This window comes from Ctenocephalides felis, unplaced genomic scaffold (assembly GCF_003426905.1).
Source record: "Ctenocephalides felis isolate EL2017-DRISC unplaced genomic scaffold, ASM342690v1 CF-g0.4_SCAFFOLD_03571, whole genome shotgun sequence".
NCBI lineage: Eukaryota > Metazoa > Arthropoda > Insecta > Siphonaptera > Pulicidae > Ctenocephalides > Ctenocephalides felis.
The window spans coordinates 48,154,358-48,172,931 of record NW_020539725.1 but is presented as its reverse complement, the minus strand read 5'-3'; the positions used below and the strand labels follow the sequence as shown (position 1 = coordinate 48,172,931).

Here is an 18,574-nt window from a genome sequence, read left to right as displayed (position 1 = left end):
TAATTTTAATTCACTTAGGTATCTTGGGAAGTATCTTTGATGGTATCCAACGTCCACTTAAAGATATTAATGAGTTAACTCAATCGATTTACATTCCCAAGGGTGTTAATATTCCTGCTCTGTCAAAAACACAGTCCTGGGACTTTGATCCAATGAACATTAGAGTAAGTAAAGCTTTTTATTAATACTATTCCAATAGTTGAAATGAAATTAAATTTTCTCAAGAATAGCTGCACTGATTTAAAAATTTGAAGTCATTTGATAAATAACCATTCGCAAAATTGACTTATAATCATCTTTGGTGATATCGATAATTATTGTTTGTTATAATAAATGTGTTTTATAGATTGGATCCCATATTACTGGAGGAGATTTGTATGGCTTAGTTCATGAGAATACTCTTGTGAAACACAAGATGTTGTTGCCACCAAAAGCCAAGGGTACCGTGACATATATGGCAGCTAAGGGCAGATACACCGTTGATGTAAGTATCATCTCATTTCATAAAATAACTATTAAAAATTGAATTGAAGTAATAAATTCAATATTTATTGGATTTTTACATTATAATATTTGTTGCTAGGATGTTGTACTTGAAACTGAATTTGATGGAGAACGCACAAAGTACACCATGTTGCAAGTATGGCCAGTACGTCAGCCCAGACCAGTAACTGAGAAATTACCCGCAAACCACCCATTGTTAACTGGACAACGTGTCTTGGATTCTCTGTTCCCGTAAATATTATTTTTTTATCACAATGATAAGTACTCTATGTATTGAATATTCAAGAATATCTTAAATTTCAGATGTGTTCAGGGAGGAACCACTGCCATCCCTGGAGCTTTCGGTTGTGGAAAAACTGTCATTTCACAAGCTTTGTCCAAATACTCTAACTCTGATGTCATCATTTATGTTGGTTGCGGAGAAAGAGGTTTGTATTATTCAACTTATATAGTTAGTGATTTTTTGCATACTTCAAGTCTGATACTTGTTTCTATTAAAATCCACACATTCAACAAATCTTTGATAATATTGAGTGACTTTTATGGTATATCAATAAAAACTACTTTGAATTTAAAATTCAAAAAACTTTCTAGTGGATATCTAGCTGATTTAATCCTTTGTTATGTTATGTCAAATAAACCATGTTAAATTCAATTTTCATCCCAGGTAATGAAATGTCTGAAGTACTTCGTGATTTCCCTGAATTGAGTGTTGAAATCGACGGCGTAACTGAATCTATTATGAAGCGTACTGCTCTTGTCGCAAACACATCTAACATGCCTGTCGCCGCTCGTGAAGCTTCCATTTACACCGGTATCACCCTCAGTGAATACTTCCGTGATATGGGTTACAACGTATCTATGATGGCTGATTCCACTTCTCGTTGGGCTGAAGCTTTGAGAGAAATTTCAGGTCGTTTGGCTGAAATGCCTGCCGATTCCGGTTATCCGGCGTACTTGGGAGCTAGATTGGCCTCTTTCTACGAACGCGCTGGTAAACAATTGATTCAAATTAATTACAACTCATATTAAAATATATGTTGCAGAATGCAGAATATTTGTTTACTCACATAAAAATATTTTTTCAGGCCGTGTAAAATGTTTGGGTAATCCTGAACGTGAAGGCTCAGTATCAATTGTAGGAGCTGTATCACCACCCGGTGGTGACTTCTCAGATCCCGTCACTTCAGCTACATTGGGTATTGTACAAGTGTTCTGGGGTTTGGATAAGAAATTAGCTCAAAGGAAACATTTCCCTTCAATCAATTGGTTGATTTCATACAGGTTTGTTAAATTTCGATATAATATAATATATATAATAAATTACAAACAGTTAAAATTGAAATTACTTCATAACTATGTTATATTATAAGTATTTACATATAAATTTAGATGTTAATATCTTTATTTTTTTTTTCAATAGAAATCTTGTTTGGAAATCAATTCATTAGTTTTTAGTTGTTTTTTTTTCTTATTTCATGTAAGCATTTAAATTTTTAGTAAATATATGCGTGCTTTGGATGACTTCTATGACAAAAACTTCGTGGAATTTGTGCCCCTACGTACAAAGGTAAAGGAAATTTTGCAAGAAGAAGAAGATTTATCAGAAATTGTACAATTGGTTGGTAAAGCCTCCTTGGCGGAAACTGACAAGATCACACTTGAAGTTGCCAAGCTCTTGAAAGACGATTTCCTACAGCAGAACAGGTATATAAATTGCCTTCATTATATTTTTATCAATTATATTGCATGATATACCAATATATCAGGAAATCATCAGCTATATTTTTATTAAACATTAAATTTATCAATAGTGCCAAAATTTCATAATTGTGTCTTTCTTCAGCTACTCATCATATGATCGTTTCTGCCCCTTCTATAAAACAGTTGGTATGTTACGTAACATTATTGCTTTCTATGATATGGCAAAATACGCAGTTGAATCTACTGCACAAAGTGAAAACAAGATTACCTGGAATACCATTAGAGATGCTATGGGCAATATTCTATATCAGTTGTCCTCAATGAAGTTCAAGGTAACAATTAATTTTCTTAATTGAGCAAATTACACAATTAAAAATTACAAATACCTTTACAATACTATTAAACTAAATAAATTTAAAACTTACAACAGATTAATGTAAATATTATATATTTGTTATGCAATAGTTTTATTAACCATTTTATTATTGCAGGACCCAGTCAAGGATGGTGAGGCAAAGATCAAGAGTGATTTTGATCAATTACATGAGGATTTACAGCAAGCATTCCGCAACTTGGAAGATTAGATTATTGTGAATATAATATGTACATATGGCTTCATATTTTACTTAATTCTTACTATTGGAATCTATTATTTGTGTATTTATCTTTCTAAACTTGATATTCATGTCCATATGATTCATTTTACTTCCAAAAGTAGAGGACAGCCTTGTACAAAAATTCATTACTTTAGCATTCCAGTACAAAATGGCATTATATGCAAATTATAGGCTGAGCCTTTATAAATCTGTGAATGAACCACACCACTCTATCTTCTAACCTAAAGTGTAATTTTGTTTTACAGAATTTCTTTAATAGGTAATATTTTTAATTGCAGTGTATCATATTATAGTTTGTAGGTGTTATATTTTATTTGTAAATTGTTGTTCATATTTCTCAAACGATTGTTTATGTATTACACAGTATTAAAATAAACCTTGGATGCAATAATTGTTATAACAACATTGTTGTTAGTAATAAAATTTTATCAGTGGATTATAATTGTAATTTGTTTTATCTTTGTATGTTTATTGTTGTATTGATATAAACAGTAGCAAATTATAACAATAAATCAACTCCACAATAATTGGAATATATAGTTGTATTAAATAATTCAAATCTACAATAAATAACTCAAATGTTATAATTTGTTGTTTTTAATTGAAAAATTCTTATATTTGAAAATTAGTGCCTGTAAAATTTGATATATATTTCAGAATTAAACCATGTTATATATATATATATATATATATATATATATATATATATATATATATATATATATAGATATATATAATACAAATAATATTTCCAGGTCGTATATGCAATGTCTGGGGTGGTCTGGGGTACAGTTTCAAACAGCGTTTTGTTTTGTGATTAATACTTATTAATATGAAAAAAATTCACAGTAAAATTATACGCTTTTGACATTCTAACATTAAATACAATAGTTAACTAATTTATGTAGAAACAGAAAGCAATACATTTTTTAATCATAATGATATCATTAAGTTAAAGAAAATAGAAGAATGTATGATTTATTGTACAGTTTTTTCAAAATCATGGAACGAAAAATATAATAAAAAACTATTAAATAATTATTGATTGTTAAAACAATTATTAAATGATTTTTGGAATGTGACTGTAAACATAAAAAATTGAATGTTTTAAAAAAACCTTAAGTTTGAAATCAAATTATAAACGTTTTTATTATATAAGTGTTTGTTTCCTCCTTATTTAACGCTCACTATTATATAGAAATCAAAACTAGTTCATGTCTTCTCAAAATATCGTTTTCTTCGAAGTTTTTGAATCATCCGCTAAATTTGAATAGCGTGAAGTAAGACTATTAATATATTTTGGAGCCACCTACCTAAAAGCATCCGCGTTTACGTTCCTTTTATCTTTTGCAAAAATGGAACTTAACTTGACAGTGCGTGTTCACCCAGTTGTTTTGTTTCAAATAGTTGATGCTTATGAAAGGCGAAATGCAGATTCATTGCGTGTTATTGGAACCCTTTTGGGTGCGTTTATTCGTTGTATAAATAATATATATTAATTACCAAAAAGTTATTTTCATGATTTGTTCTAACCCCTTAGGTACTGTGGACAAAGGTGTTGTAGAAGTAACAAATTGTTTTTGTGTACCACATAAAGAGCATGCTGATCAAGTGGAAGCTGAATTGAATTATGCTTTGGATGTATATGATTTGAATAGAAGGGTGAACGCAACCGAAAATATTGTAGGTTAGTACTAGCATTTCGGCCGGTTGGCACTTTCAGAAAAGTGATCATAAATTATAAATTGTTTTCTAAGTGTCGAGGCATCGATCAATCTGCAGCATTGTTTTACGAGTAGTTTATCTATATATAATTTACATTTCTTTATAAAGGCTAAATGACCATACGGCCTAATGTGAATTAAAAAAATGCAATTTGTTCCTAAGCGAAGGTAATGCTAAATTCAGAACAGTTTGAGTTTTTAGAACTTAATACCTGATGGGTCTGAGATTTGCCATCAATTTATTGTTTGGGTATTTTGTTTCACTTTATATATTAATGACTAAATCTTAATAATGAGGTAGCATTTCAACGCCGTTTTGTTAAACTTTTAATAGTATATTTTGCTTCTAGGATTTGACTTTCCTATTTTAAAAATACTTATAAAATAAAATAAAATTTAATGCAAGTCTTTGCTCTTATTATATTAACAATTCTGACAATCATATTTTTGCTATTTAATTTATCATAATAAACTAGTGTTTCTTATATTGACAGTTTTAGACTACAATTTTTGAAATTCTGAAACTATGACTCAGCTTATTTAGCTACTCAATATTTTGTTACAGGTTGGTGGGCTACAGGCAATGAAGTTACAAACCATTCCTCAGTCATTCATGAATACTACAGTCGGGAATGCACAAATCCTGTACATTTAACACTTGATACGTCCCTGCAGGGCGCACGCATGGGTCTACGTGGCTATGTATGCGTTACTTTAGGTGTGCCTGATGGAAAACCTGGTTCCATGTTTACACCCATCAATGTTGATGTTGCTTGCTATGAACCAGAGGTGAGTCATATAATTACAATCTAATTTTGGCATAAATTGTTGGTTTTATTATAAGTTTTTGAATTGTTGATGGATTTTAAATAGCATCACTGCTTTCACTGATTTAACATTGGCAATTATTAGTTATACAACTTTATTCATCACATTTTAGTAATAGTAACAGTAATATATCTATTTCTGTAATTTCAAGCAGGTTTATTTTATTTCTTTATTATTTCAGGTTGTTGGTCTACAGCTATGCCAAAAGACAATGAATGCCAGTAGTGGGCGTAATCGTGCTGGTGCAGGAACAGTTCAGCCAATGATGGATTTAGCTCAAGTAGCTGAAGCATCATCCAAATTGCAAGGTTTATTGGAACAGGTATTTTAAGAAGTATTGTTAGCATCATTTATTTAAAAAAGATAAACTCATTGCTTTGATCAATTTTGATTTTGAGACTTACTATGATTGAAACAATAATTTAGTAATAAAATTAATAAATTAAATTTTTTGAACAGGTTCTCGCATATGTTGAAGATGTCCTCAATGACCGAAAAGAACCTGATAATGCAGTCGGACGAGCACTTCTGGATTTAGTGAGTTCTGTACCTAAAATGACTCCTGAACAGTTCAATAACATGTTTAACTCTAATGTTAAGGATCTACTTATGGTGGTAACTCTTTCACAATTAATTAAAACTCAATTGCAGCTGAATGAGAAATTAACTTTATTGACAACTTTGTAATTTTGATAGACTTTTCGAAGTATATCAAAAATAAATACATTAATTATTGTTATTGCAAAGTTGTATGAAATATAAAGTCTTCAATAAAGATTTTATATTATTTAATTAATACTTTTCATCAAAGAACACATATAATTATCCTTTATTATAGTTTTTTCTCACATCATAGCACTAAACTGCATTATGTTTAGCTTAAAGTTGGGTTGCATATAACATCATCTATAATATGAATATTTCTTGAAATCCTGCTTAGTTTTCAATTTTAAGTGCATTTCAATTAGTTTAGATAATATAATTAGTTGTTACATGATTATTATCTCCTTTTTTACAAATTAGTTTTATATTTATTCTGCATTAAATTGCAACTCAATTCTATAAATGACTAGTTTATTATCACAATCACGTTGGTTCACAAAAACTTATCTAATAGAGATCTAACATATGCTGTTTGTTGACAATTTCTTTCTGCTTTTTTCTGTCTAAAAAATGTTGGACAATCTAAAGAAATACATTCTATACTTTCATGTCTGTAACAACAAGATTTGCATACTTTTAATATATTATCAAACTCTCTTTCCCAACACCTTAATTTCTCATTCAAGATGTAACTTGTTTTCTGACCATCCTTCAAACATTCGCTGCATATGCCATGTTTATTTTCAATTCCACATGATGCACAAATTTCAATAGAAAAATATTGAGAAACTGTACTTTTCTTTGATGTTGATACAGCAGTGTTCATAGTTGGTAAATATTGCTTTGTTATCCTTGGCATTTCTGCAAACCAGTCATGGGCATTTGCACCTATTAGTAGTAAACATCTATTTAGAGGTGGAATTATCACTCTAGTAATGTAATATATAGCATTTATTCGCAATCCTGGATCTTGTAATAAGTCATATGGTGATCTTACCAGTTGTATAAGTGGAGTATTAGGTAACCCATTAATGATTACATATGGAACTCGTTCACTACGACGGGGTTCTGACCTCTTATCAGTCATCATCCATTTTCTAGCTAAAACTAGTGCTGGTACGCAAGCACCAGGCTTATAACTATGTAGGCCGCGGAATTCTTTTGCAAAAACTAGATCTTGCAATGACAATTCACCATTTAGAATTTTTCCGAATTTTTTAAGTGCATAAGCTTTAACTTTTGACACATCACAGGTTTCAAATAAAATTCTTATTGACTTTTCAAGAATTTTGGCTACGGCAGGACATCCGTCACGTCTAACAGTTTCTATACCTTTGGCATCGTAGACAGGTATTGTTTGAGAAGGACATTCATACATATATCCAACATATCGTTTCTTGGTTTGCAAGATACATGGTTGATAAACTTTTTCTAATTTTAATTTAACAGGATGAGGATTTTCATTGGTCACTGCCTCTGCTATTTCAGCCCCTATTTTAAAAGCAACTTCTCTACTCCTTCCTGGTACTAAAACAAACATGGAGTCAGTATCACCATATACAACTTTTGCTTTCCATTTTTCTGTATTTTCAACTAATTTAATGGCTCTTTCTAAAGTTTCTCTTCCTTTTGCGACTACACTGTCACCAACTTCTATACAAGGCATGCGTCCGCTAAAATTGGCTGCTGTATAACCATAAGTTACATTTGCAATTAATTTCAAACCTAGTTGTTGTGAATGTAATAGCCTTTGCAATACTTTATTTTCTGTATTTTGTTTCATGGACTTCTTCACCATGAGCCTTGTATCTAATATTTCTTGCAACATTCTAGGTAGAACACCTAATCGAACATTTCTGTTAACAAACACTACACCACAAGGCGAAATAGTTATTTTATCTTTTGCCACTAAATTCTGTAACATATGTTTTGAGACCTTCAACTGGGCAGCTCCAAATTCAAATAATGATGATTTTCCTAAATGTTCAACACGCCCCAAACAAGTAGAGAAGCAGTAATTATATGCTATTATCATACTAGGGTATAAACTTTGAAAATCTAGAACTATCACTGGATCATTATAAATCTTGATTCTGGCTCAAGTATTAATGGTAAAAATTCTGGTGCTCTCATATGTGCTCTTTGTTGAACACTGGGTGATATTGCTACATAATTTAGTGGTTTAGCCAAACGTAACATCATGGACTCTACACGAAATTGTGAACCTCTTGAAAGAACTTCATAAAATTGAATCCCAAATAATCGTGCTAATTCACAAGTTCGGCCTATCAAATCCAATTGATCTAAAAGTTTTATTATGCCTTTCACTCTCAATAAATAGTATTCTACAACAATCCATCGAAACAGTGCTGTTGGGTGCTCCCACCAAAATGTAAGACTTTTAAAAGAATGCTTAGGTACTCGTTGTTGTAAAACATTGTACATAACATTTTCAAATGTGTAATTTGTTAAAGCAACTTCGTGCCTTAATAGTCTCCAAATGTCCAACATTATTCTGCCTGTAACTGTTATTAATTCATTATTATCATCCCCCCACTGTTTTTCATTATGCTTGGTACTTGAAGCGCGATGTATTTCTTTTGTAATATTGATGCCTAACACTGAAGATCTCTGTATTAAAAAGCCCCATGATAGCATTTCTATTTCATAACCAGCTAGAATATCAGGGTCCCATTTTATTACCAAATTTATTACTTCCTGAATTAGGTCCAATTCACATTTAGTGTGTATTACATTTTTTGTGGATTCGTTGATTCCATTCAAATAAGTTTCTTGTTGATTTGGATCTTGTGAAAAATCCACAACAATGACACCATGTTCAGCTGTACCTAATTGAAAATCTTCCGGTACATCATTAGTAATTGCATAAAATACAGCTCTTATGGGGTCTACATCAGGATCTGGCTTAAGATCTTGTCTAGTTTGAATGTGTAACTCTAAGCAAAGTAGTGTAAGATACTGATGATCACAAACAGTTTTAACTTGTTTAAAGTTTGCTTCTCCCATATGAATATCATGAGTGTTGTTTAAAGCAACAATAGTGTCTTCTGAATTATTTCCTGAATTAGTGGGAGATATTAATCCACGTACATACTCACTTTGTTCTAAAAGTAATTTAACTGTATCGTTTGAAGAAATATTTTCACTGTTTTGAGACAAACTATTTTCGGAAGATGGCAAATAATCCTCTTGCTCATCTGATTTTTTTAAACTCTCATCCAAAATTTTATTGAATAGTCTCTTTTTAGATTTTTTAGGTTTATGTTGTGCCTTCTTTATTATTTGTGTACTGGAATTGTCCTGACTGCATAATTTTTCATTTAGAGGACTTAAATAATTAAGAGATGAAGGTGTGTAGGGTGATAAATTTATGGAACTATTCAAACTACAATTTAATGCTTCTTCTGATGGACTATTAGGTATAGAAAATTTAAAAATAATGGGTTTGATTGAAGATTTGTTACTGTTTTCTTTTTGATTTAGCTCCAAGTATAAGTCTTTAGCTTTCACCCAATCTGAAACTTCTTTGGCATTAGGTACTCTTGTAAGTGGTGTGATAGTGCATTTAGATTCCGATGATAAAAATATATTAATAGCACTGGTGTTGACAGACTCACTAGTTAAATTCATTTCTTTGAACATTTCAGAACGCCAATTCTGAAGTTGATAATCACTACATGTTTGAAATTCTTCCAAATCACTTATTGCATTTGTTGGAATTTTTAGTGTTATAAGACCCACTTCTCGTTTTGCAGAAGCATCTTCAGGATTGCTATAAAAAGGCTTGATATTATCACATTCAGGTATATTATAATCATCTAGACTTGATATTAATTTGTTTCTTGTTAATGGAACATCAAGAGGTGTAATAGTTAAGAGCTCATTAAAATCAATAGAAATATTTTCTTTCTTCATTACGGAAGCACTTCGTAAAAGGTCCAAATTAGTTTTAGTTTGTTCACATTTACTACTTGTTAATTCTTCTTTTTTGATAAAGCATGCTTTGATAGGTTCTTGACTGTTACATATATTATTCTCTTGATCATCCTTGTCCAAAAAAGAGGTTTCCCAAATATTATTAGTTTGGCTATTTTCAATCCATTCATCATTTTTTTGATTAGCCATTTGATCCAATGAAAGGGCCATACTTAAATCATGTTCATCATCTTCACAAAAGGCACTTGCTTCAATTTCACCTTTATCAATAATATTAGAATCACTTCCAATTGAAAGTTGAGTTCCTAAAATGCTATCATCTTCAATATGCGCATTCTCTTCAAGATCTTTCAAAATATCTAATAACTTTTTATCTTGTTCATCTAATATTATTTCCAAATTTGGCTTGCTTTCAGTTTCGAGAGATGATTGGTCAACATCTATTAGAGATGCATTCATTAAAGTATCATCATTATTTTCTTCAGGGTAAATTGTATTTTCTAAAATACTACCACTATTAGAAACAGAACCTGACAATTCGGTTTCATTTAATGTTTCAGAATGTGCTTCCCTCTCTAGAAGAATCTGTTTTAAACGATTTTTAAAAAATACTTCACTTTTAGTATTAATTACTTGTTTATCCTGTTGCGATGCTTCATATTCAGATAAATTAAGTAGTTTATTTCTGGTTTTTTCATTTTCCCAAATGGCGGCCAAACCAGGATTTATTGCTAAATTACCAGAAATAATATCATATCTATTCATTATGTGCATTGCGAGACAATCAATTTCCAATTCACTTCTGCTCATTCTTTCAACACTTTGTGGAAGCAATTGTTCCTGAGATAATTCTAGATTATTATTTTGTCTATATTTTACATTTGTAACATTTATAAAACTCATTCCATATAAATTATAATCAATAAAAAATTGTAAAATAAATGGCACATGTGACTCATGTGGTTGATAAGCTTGTCCCAAGACTGAAGAATTTTGTAACAAATCTGCAGCTCGTTTTATTAGCATAGGATTATAAAAATAAATTTTCAAAAATTTATGTTCTTTAGGATGATATCCATAAAAAGGAATTCCTTTTACAAGAGTCATTTTAAAAATGTGATGTGTAGTTGAACTTGCATTTCTCAATGATATATTTAAACCTTTTTCAATGCTGTTGAGTATTTGATACATAAGCATATCAGGATCGTTACATGACGTATCATAAGGTATGTATAAATATGGAAAGACGCCATGAACATGTAAACAAACTTTTTGGCCAAGAGAAGTTGATCCAAATATTCGAATTACAGGCACTTGTTTTATTTCAGAACTTCTAAATTGTGAGTATACTGGGTCCATTTCCTTTATAGGCTTAGCCATATAATGATCAACACTAACTATACGTACAGATAACATGTTTAAAATTATTTACATCTAATAAACAAATTAATAACAATAAAGTCAACAATATGTAGAATTTTTACCATTCACAATATTAAATAATAATATACCTTAAAATTAGATTTTAAAAGCAATCAGTACATACACATAATACTACTGGAAAAATATGCAAATACTTTAAATAACAATTTAAAATAATATTAAATTTGAACGTTTGTTAATATTGTTCAAATTTCTTATAAAAAATGATTAAAATTTCAAATTTTGCAAGAACTACAGTGTTTTAATTAAAGACCGACATCATAATTGTTGATTATGATCTAAATTTATTTTGATACAAAATAACAGAATAAAATGCAAAATTAATCCATTATGAAATGTGAATATGGAACTACGAATAGACTTCATGATAATGTGAAATATTAAATCAATATTTTAAAGTATTTAGTTATAAAAACTACTTAATAAATAAATTATAATGTATATAATCAACAAATGGCTAGCAAATGATTGAATTATTGTACTGGAATACATGTAATGGTAAAATGTATGTTGAAATAAAATGATCGAGTTCTTTTATCTGATATAAAAAATGCTTTATATTAAATAGTATTACAAAAATTAATTTGCTCAATCAATATGTACACTTAATGTATTTGTAATAGTTTATAATATTGAACAAACCGTTAAAGATATATAAATGAAGTCTATTTCCATTTGTATAATCTGAAGCTTCGATATTATAAATCACTTAAATGAAAATAATTGTGTTTTTTTTTTTAAGATAGAGTTAACACAATCTCGGAACATATTTAAAATAATGTTAAAATTTAATAAATAAATACTAAAAATTAATTCCTGACTTTTACAAACGTCAATTAACCTAACCTGACTTTTTCAAAACTCTCTTTTCGGCGGCAACTTCACACCATAGACAATATAATAATAATAATAACACTGTAACAGTCGAGAAATGTCAAATTAGCATGTTCTTGATTTAGCTCGAGGAAAAATGCCAAAATTTATCTAATGTTAAAGATATTGATAAGGAACTCGAATAGTTATGTGCAATTTTTAAATAAATATCGTTTTCTCTATGATTTTAAAATGTTTTTCAAGGATAATACTTGAATATACAATATAATATAGCGATTTCTTATTAATATATCAGATTATTTATAATTATTTCAAAAATACGATATTATTTGCAATGTCTCGTAACATATTGAAAAGTAGTCTTGAAAATGCATCTTTCACAATTATTGTTCAGGCAAGTAGAAATTCTAGAATTAAATTTAATTGCGTTCTTGTTGTGTCATGATCAAACATTGATCTTATTTTCTATATAAATATATATTTCAAATATCAATAGCAAAATGTAATAGTAACAAAAGAGATACTTATCGCCAAGAATTTAATACTGTAGAAACATGTTTTATAATGCTTAATATTTTTTTAATAAATGATATATGTGTATAAATTATATAGTAACTTAATATAAAGAATTCTTTATACATGGAAACCAGTATAACTATGTTATTTATGTTGAATACATAATCTTTATTTAAAATTAACTAATAATCTCTCCAAATTGATATTATATTAACTTTCAAACAATAATTTACAAGTTATTTACGTAAAAATCAAGTATTTATTAAAAATTCATTATTATAAGTTATTTTGCAGATTGCTTTTCGATGTCTCACTTTTGCCACAAATGCTTTTATATTACGATATGTAGGAAGACATATCTTGGGAATAATGAATGTAAGACTCTTGCTATTAGAAAGTACATTGCTTTTTCTAAGTCGAGAGCCATTCTTAAGGTCTTGTATAAGTAATGTTAATAACAGAAAATGGCCACAGTTAATTAATCAAATATGGCTTACGTAAGTAAGTCAGGTAATGCATTATTTGATTAAGTGATTTCGAAAAATGAATAAATAATTTTATTATTTATTTCAGAGTACCTGTTTGTATGGTTTTGAGCATATTTTTTCTGTATATATGGGTTTATATTCTACCGCCTGTTGAAGATGAATTGGCAAGCCAATATGTTATGGCATGCTATGCTATTGTTATTTCATGTATAATTGAACTTTCAGCACAACCTTTGCTTTTAACAGGCCAAATATTTTGCTTTGTCAAACTTAAGGTATTAAGTTTAAATATTTTAAACATTTATTAGCGTCTTTTTTTAATTTCAATATTATTATTTTATATTCTATAAAATTGATTGCATAACATTTTGAAAGCTTAAGGATATTTATTACAGATTGTGTGTGAAATCATAAGTATTGGGCTGAGAACAATAATATTTATTTGCATTGTATTACACAATAAGAAAAATGCTTTATATGCATTCTCAATTGCCCAAGTACTGTGTGCGGTAATTTTATTGCTTTGCTATCTTTTGTATTTTAATTGGTACACAAAGAAATTGAAACAATATCGATTAATTAAAAAGAAGAATGAGTCACTAAATAATCCACAATTAGATAAATATTTTGAAAATATGGATGATTTTCCATTTGCATCTGTAGCTCAATTTTTACCTGGCACTTTGGATAATGAGGTATTATCTTTTTTTTCTTTCAAATATTATTGTATATTTTAATAATTGTTATTTATGTTAATTTTCTAGGGTTCAATCTTCAATAAGGATTTATTAATTCTAACAGGAAGTTTTGCAAAACAATGTATAGTTAAACAAATTCTTACAGAAGGTGAAAAATATGTGATGTCTATTAGCCCAGTTTTGTCTTTCAGTGATCAAGCAACTTATGATATTGTGAATAATTTAGGCAGTATCACAGCAAGGTACATAATGCATAGGATTTATCATAGAGCATTCATTGCATTTTAGTTGTTCCTAACACAAATTAACTTTTATTTGTTATTAATAATAAAAATAATGTTTTTTATTTAAGATTTATTTTCAAACCTATAGAAGACAGTGGTTACTTTTATTTCACTCAAATGGTTAATAGAGATGACAAGTTGAGCATGCAAGATAAGGTAAAGAAATTTTGTACAAATTGAACTAAATAATTATATTATGAGGTTTAATATTTATATTATTTAGATAAAAGTTACAGAGTCGACAGAAGTACTTACCCAGTTGTGCAAAGTAGTATCTTCCATTGGTTTGCTGGTCTTGGTATATGGCCAGAGCTATGCTGCTTCATTATTATTATTATATGGTGGTGCTGATTTTGTTGAAGGCGGATTACCAATATTACTGCTTCGATGTCATTGTTTAGCTATCGTGTTGCTTGCAGTAAATGGCGTTACTGAATGTTATAGTTTTGCAACAATGACATCCAAACAACTAGACAAGTAAGTGCCACATAGATTTACTAATGAGTACATAATGATATTCATTATTAGTATTCTATTAATAATCTGTTGAGTGAATAAATCTTAACGCTTAGAAAAATATATAATACACATTTATTTTCAGATATAACTATTACTTGCTGGGATTTTCTGTATCTTTTCTTACAATGTCGTATGTGTTTACATATTTATTTGGTCCAGTTGGATTTATTCTTGCAAATTGTCTCAATATGTTTGTACGAATTTGCCATAGCATACACTTCATTGCGGATAGGTATAAAGACGTAAAACAAAATCCATTATACAGAATATTTCCTGGAGCAAAGTTTTTGACATGCTTGATAGTATTCGGAGTTATACTTAAAATATCAGAGGTAACTAATATTATAAATATTTTTAAAACATGTGGCAAAAGCGTATTTTTATATTGCAGGAAAAACTCATTCCTGGGCAGTTGTTATTTCATATTATTATAGGAATGATTTGTTTTGCTATAAATCTTTTAGTCTGGGGATATGAGAATAAAAGTTTAATACATGCAGGATATGAAAAAATTCTCAAAAAGAAATTGAAATAGAGAATATAATAATTTAAAACCATTTTTCATTCATTAACATTTTTAATAATTTATACATTGTGTGTCTAATATTTTTTTAATGTTTTAATGTTTTATATGATTATTTTGTTTTTACCATTTATCACGATTAGATTCTTTTAAAAATTGCTGTTGTTATGTTCTCCTGTTTCTGTATTATACATTGCCTAGTAAAACCACAAGGTTGAATTAAGTTTTATTGTAATAGTAATATTCTTGTATAATGTTATGAACTTATACCTGTTATCTGCTTCCAAATGTATTATTGGAGGTTTTTCATTTGGCTGTATTTTGCACGATAAATCTGATAATGCCACAACAAATCCTGTGGTAGATGGACTAACTTTGCCCCTAGCTACAAAACACAAAGTCTTAATATAAATATGAAAAATAATTTAATAATTGAGATGAAAAAATATTACATCCAAGACATAGTCCTTGTTGATCAGCAAATAAGCATCCTGTGACATTTGGTCTGGATAATCTATATTGAAAAAAAAAATGTATATGAAGAATAAAAGAAAATGTAGATACAAAATATGTATAATTGGTATGTGAAGGGAGTGAGACATCCTGAATCAGTTTTCAAGTTATGAGGCAATTAAGTGAAAACGAATTAGAAAAGAAGAAAATTACATTCTAATGAAAGATTTTAAATAGTTTGTCAAAAATAACCTAACTCACATATCATCCATTACTTCGTCTAAAGCTTTTTCCATATTTGTGTACAAGTTCCTGACTATTAAAAAACAAGAAATCAATATATCACATTGAGAATTGCATTAGTTTCTAAGAAGAAATGCATCATATAGGCAAAGTCATATTGATAAAGTTTGACAGATTATCGAGCAGGGATAATCAAGCTTTGCATCATACTACTTATTGAATTACATTATCTTATCAAACATAGAAACTTGTGTCATGTTTATTGATATGTTAAAAGATAAATTTTTATTAGCCCAAGAGCATAATAAATAATATTTTAAGCAGAATCATACAAATGTGGCGGCAATTAAGTTAGGTTGGCCATCACTGCAAAACAATAGGGTGATGGATAACTGCTTAAACTTTTCAATAATAGATGTAGCTATATGCCACAATTTGATAATAATGTTTGATTTTTGCAAAATTTGGGATTTAACATTTAGTTTAGAAATATTTAAATGACAATTGTAGAATTGTGAAACTTATTAATAATTAATTAAAAGTATTTGCGAACAAAATTCCTATTTCGACATGTGATCAGAAATTTGTTCGACTATGGCAATATTAATATGAAACACAGGAGGCCATATTGGCTGTATGTCAAATGTACTTGCTCGTAAAAGTAACGTAAAAGTAATCTCTCGTAATTGTTGTGATTTTCATCGAAACTTGCAGACATAATATACTGCATTTGTGATTAAATCAAGTGATTTTATACTGTTTACAAATGGTTATTGTGCACTCATAATTTGATTCTCATTGTGCAGTTTGATCAACACGTAAGTTTTTGTCATTTTTATATGCACCGTTAGTTATTTTATAATGTATAATTTTTATATTGACATTTTTATGGAAAAAAATTAGTAATTCTTTTACGAATTGGTAATTTATCATTCATTTGACTCAAATTAGCAGTCCATACGTCATTTCGCTCATGACTCATTGCGCACATTTTTTTTCTACTAGATGCGGTAACTTTATTGTTGTTTAAATATGTTCATGTATGTTCTTAATATAAAAGTTTGTCCTTTATATGAATAAAACCGATTAGTTTGTTTATTAAATTTAAACGTGATTACTTGTTGATGTTCGTTGTTGCGACACCGATTTCTACACCGAAGAATTGCACAAACTCGTAATTAAAATGTAACAAAGTAATTTAATCATGCAAAATTGTATAAGAACTGTTCTATCACGATATTCTTATAAATTGATTTTTTTTGTAAATATATTGTAAAAATTATTTAGAAAATGGTCTTCGTTAAAATTGCTGACTTACAATTCGTGAAAGTCATATTTGTTGTTAGCTTATGAGAGTGACTTTTAATAATGTACTTATCAGACAATAACTTGGTTAATTAACTTAGTTCTTTTGTTTGGTAATATATTTTATTTATTTACCATAATGGTTAAAAATTACTTGTTCCAATCAAGTTTTAACTTCCACATTTCATTATTTATGTTAACGTCAATTTGTTGTTTAATCCGATTTTCCTATATTATGATTTCTCGACATTCCAAATAATTGTGAATCGTTTGGCACTAAAAGTGAAAACATATGTTTGTGTTTGTTAGTCAAAATTTGGCTGTTCGACGATGTCCCCTAAAAATTCTTTATAAGGGCTCACAAGACGATAGGCCGGGTTCTTTTTAGAATAAACAGAAATGTGCATATTTTTTCGTCCAAAAAATCCAAAACCGATTTTGAAAAATTACATACCGTTTAATCAGTTGGCAATCGCGTTAAAAATGAGTATAAACATCTATGTAAATAACTATATATATTTTATTTTTATCTTACATTTTAAATTTGTACATACTGCACATATAATATCTACTCACAATCTACTTGTATAATTTAGTTTAAGTTTAGATTGCAATTTCTACTGTTATTCTAAATTTAGTACAAATAAGTATAAAAGGGAGCATTTACATCCAGTTATGTAGCACAAATTTATTATTTTATAATCTTTGCCAAAAGGTTAATGGAAGTACAAGCCTTTGTAGATAAATATAACCCATGATCTAGTGTAAGAGTTTTTGAATAATCTTTCATGGTGTTCTGGTACAAATTTCAAAGCTTCAGTAATGGTAATATTTTAACTCTGGACTGAAAAATAAGTATAAAAAATAGATCTTAGAAGAAGTTACCTATAATTTGTTTTTATCTGTTGTTATAATCCTTGGAACAAGTGTGATTCAAGTTTTGTTTGAACTCTTATGCAAATATTATTAAGAATAATAATATTGAGGATTTTTTTCTCTGGGATTTCGAAGTCGTTATAGTTTTATGTCAAAGGCTTATATCAAACTTGGTGTATATTATTTATTTTAAGAATCATCTTAGTTTTCTTTCTATTTTATTATTTGGATGGATGTCTGATAAAAGGTTTTTTGTTTTATTAACATATTTATCACCATCTGAAAAATTATTGCACGCTCACACCCCCTTATATATTTGAAATATTTTGCAGCCTAATAGTTGAATCAAAAGAAGGTTAAAATAGAAAATTTTTTTAGTCTATTAAACATTGCCTAGTAAAATCACAAGGTTTCGATACTTGATGTGTGTCACCATTCAGTAATCGAACCAGGAA

At 28.9% G+C, this 18,574-nt stretch overlaps 6 protein-coding genes across 6 annotated transcripts in view; 4 read left to right on the top strand and 2 right to left on the bottom strand.

Moving 5' to 3' along the window:
- Positions 1–18: 18 nt before the first annotated feature.
- On the top strand, positions 19–3,268 carry LOC113384634 (V-type proton ATPase catalytic subunit A; the record flags this gene model as incomplete). Its single annotated transcript, XM_026622379.1, is given in 9 exon segments — positions 19–164; positions 347–484; positions 584–735; positions 808–932; positions 1,172–1,498; positions 1,593–1,788; positions 2,005–2,211; positions 2,351–2,540; positions 2,700–3,268. Coding segments are annotated over 9 exon segments (1,574 nt in total), but the record flags the coding sequence as incomplete, so codon positions are not given.
- An 895-nt stretch (positions 3,269–4,163) lies between these two features.
- On the top strand, positions 4,164–6,064 carry LOC113385058 (eukaryotic translation initiation factor 3 subunit F). The gene is made up of 5 exons (XM_026622861.1): positions 4,164–4,289; positions 4,366–4,512; positions 5,115–5,338; positions 5,559–5,699; positions 5,837–6,064. Exons 1-5 carry the CDS (start codon positions 4,181–4,183, stop codon positions 6,062–6,064), a joined length of 849 nt encoding a protein of 282 aa, XP_026478646.1. The 5' UTR covers positions 4,164–4,180.
- A 322-nt stretch (positions 6,065–6,386) lies between these two features.
- On the bottom strand, positions 6,387–11,353 carry LOC113384661 (DNA polymerase zeta catalytic subunit). The gene is given in 2 exon segments (XM_026622411.1): positions 6,387–8,065; positions 8,068–11,353. Coding segments are annotated over 2 exon segments (4,878 nt in total). The 3' UTR covers positions 6,387–6,473.
- Positions 11,354–12,484: 1,131 nt separating this feature from the next.
- LOC113386176 (protein RFT1 homolog) lies at positions 12,485–15,227 on the top strand (the record flags this gene model as incomplete). Its single annotated transcript, XM_026623973.1, has 9 exons — positions 12,485–12,608; positions 13,025–13,227; positions 13,304–13,493; positions 13,614–13,913; positions 13,983–14,158; positions 14,269–14,356; positions 14,424–14,677; positions 14,802–15,051; positions 15,111–15,227. Coding segments are annotated over exons 1-9 (1,638 nt in total), but the record flags the coding sequence as incomplete, so codon positions are not given.
- An 85-nt stretch (positions 15,228–15,312) lies between these two features.
- Positions 15,313–16,090, bottom strand: LOC113386845 (ragulator complex protein LAMTOR5 homolog). The gene is made up of 4 exons (XM_026624605.1): positions 15,957–16,090; positions 15,695–15,756; positions 15,513–15,627; positions 15,313–15,439 (listed from the first exon to the last, which is right to left on the bottom strand). Exons 1-4 carry the CDS (start codon positions 15,989–15,991, stop codon positions 15,382–15,384), a joined length of 270 nt encoding a protein of 89 aa, XP_026480390.1. The 5' UTR covers positions 15,992–16,090; the 3' UTR covers positions 15,313–15,381.
- Positions 16,091–16,554: 464 nt separating this feature from the next.
- LOC113384428 (kinesin light chain-like) overlaps positions 16,555–18,574 on the top strand; it is a 76,143-nt gene continuing 74,123 nt past the window's right edge. The window contains exon 1 of the mRNA XM_026622143.1: positions 16,555–16,756. The gene's annotated coding sequence lies outside the window, so the exon portion shown is untranslated. The remainder of the gene's footprint in view (positions 16,757–18,574) is intronic.

What these genes read in the sequence shown, in the direction of transcription:
- LOC113385058 (XM_026622861.1), top strand. Translation starts at nt 4,181, where the DNA reads ATGGAACTTAACTTGACAGTGCGTGTTCACCCAGTTGTTTTGTTTCAA. An exon ending in TGTTATTGGAACCCTTTTGG is followed by an intron (nt 4,290 to 4,365) that starts GTGCGTTTATTC and finishes CTAACCCCTTAG; the next exon opens with GTACTGTGGACAAAGGTGTT. An exon ending in TGCAAGGTTTATTGGAACAG is followed by an intron (nt 5,700 to 5,836) that starts GTATTTTAAGAA and finishes TTTTTTGAACAG; the next exon opens with GTTCTCGCATATGTTGAAGA.
- LOC113386845 (XM_026624605.1), bottom strand. Translation starts at nt 15,991, where the DNA reads ATGGAAAAAGCTTTAGACGAAGTAATGGATGATAT. An exon ending in GACGAAGTAATGGATGATAT is followed by an intron (nt 15,757 to 15,956) that starts GTGAGTTAGGTT and finishes TTTTCAATATAG; the next exon opens with ATTATCCAGACCAAATGTCA. An exon ending in ACAAGGACTATGTCTTGGAT is followed by an intron (nt 15,628 to 15,694) that starts GTAATATTTTTT and finishes TGTGTTTTGTAG; the next exon opens with CTAGGGGCAAAGTTAGTCCA.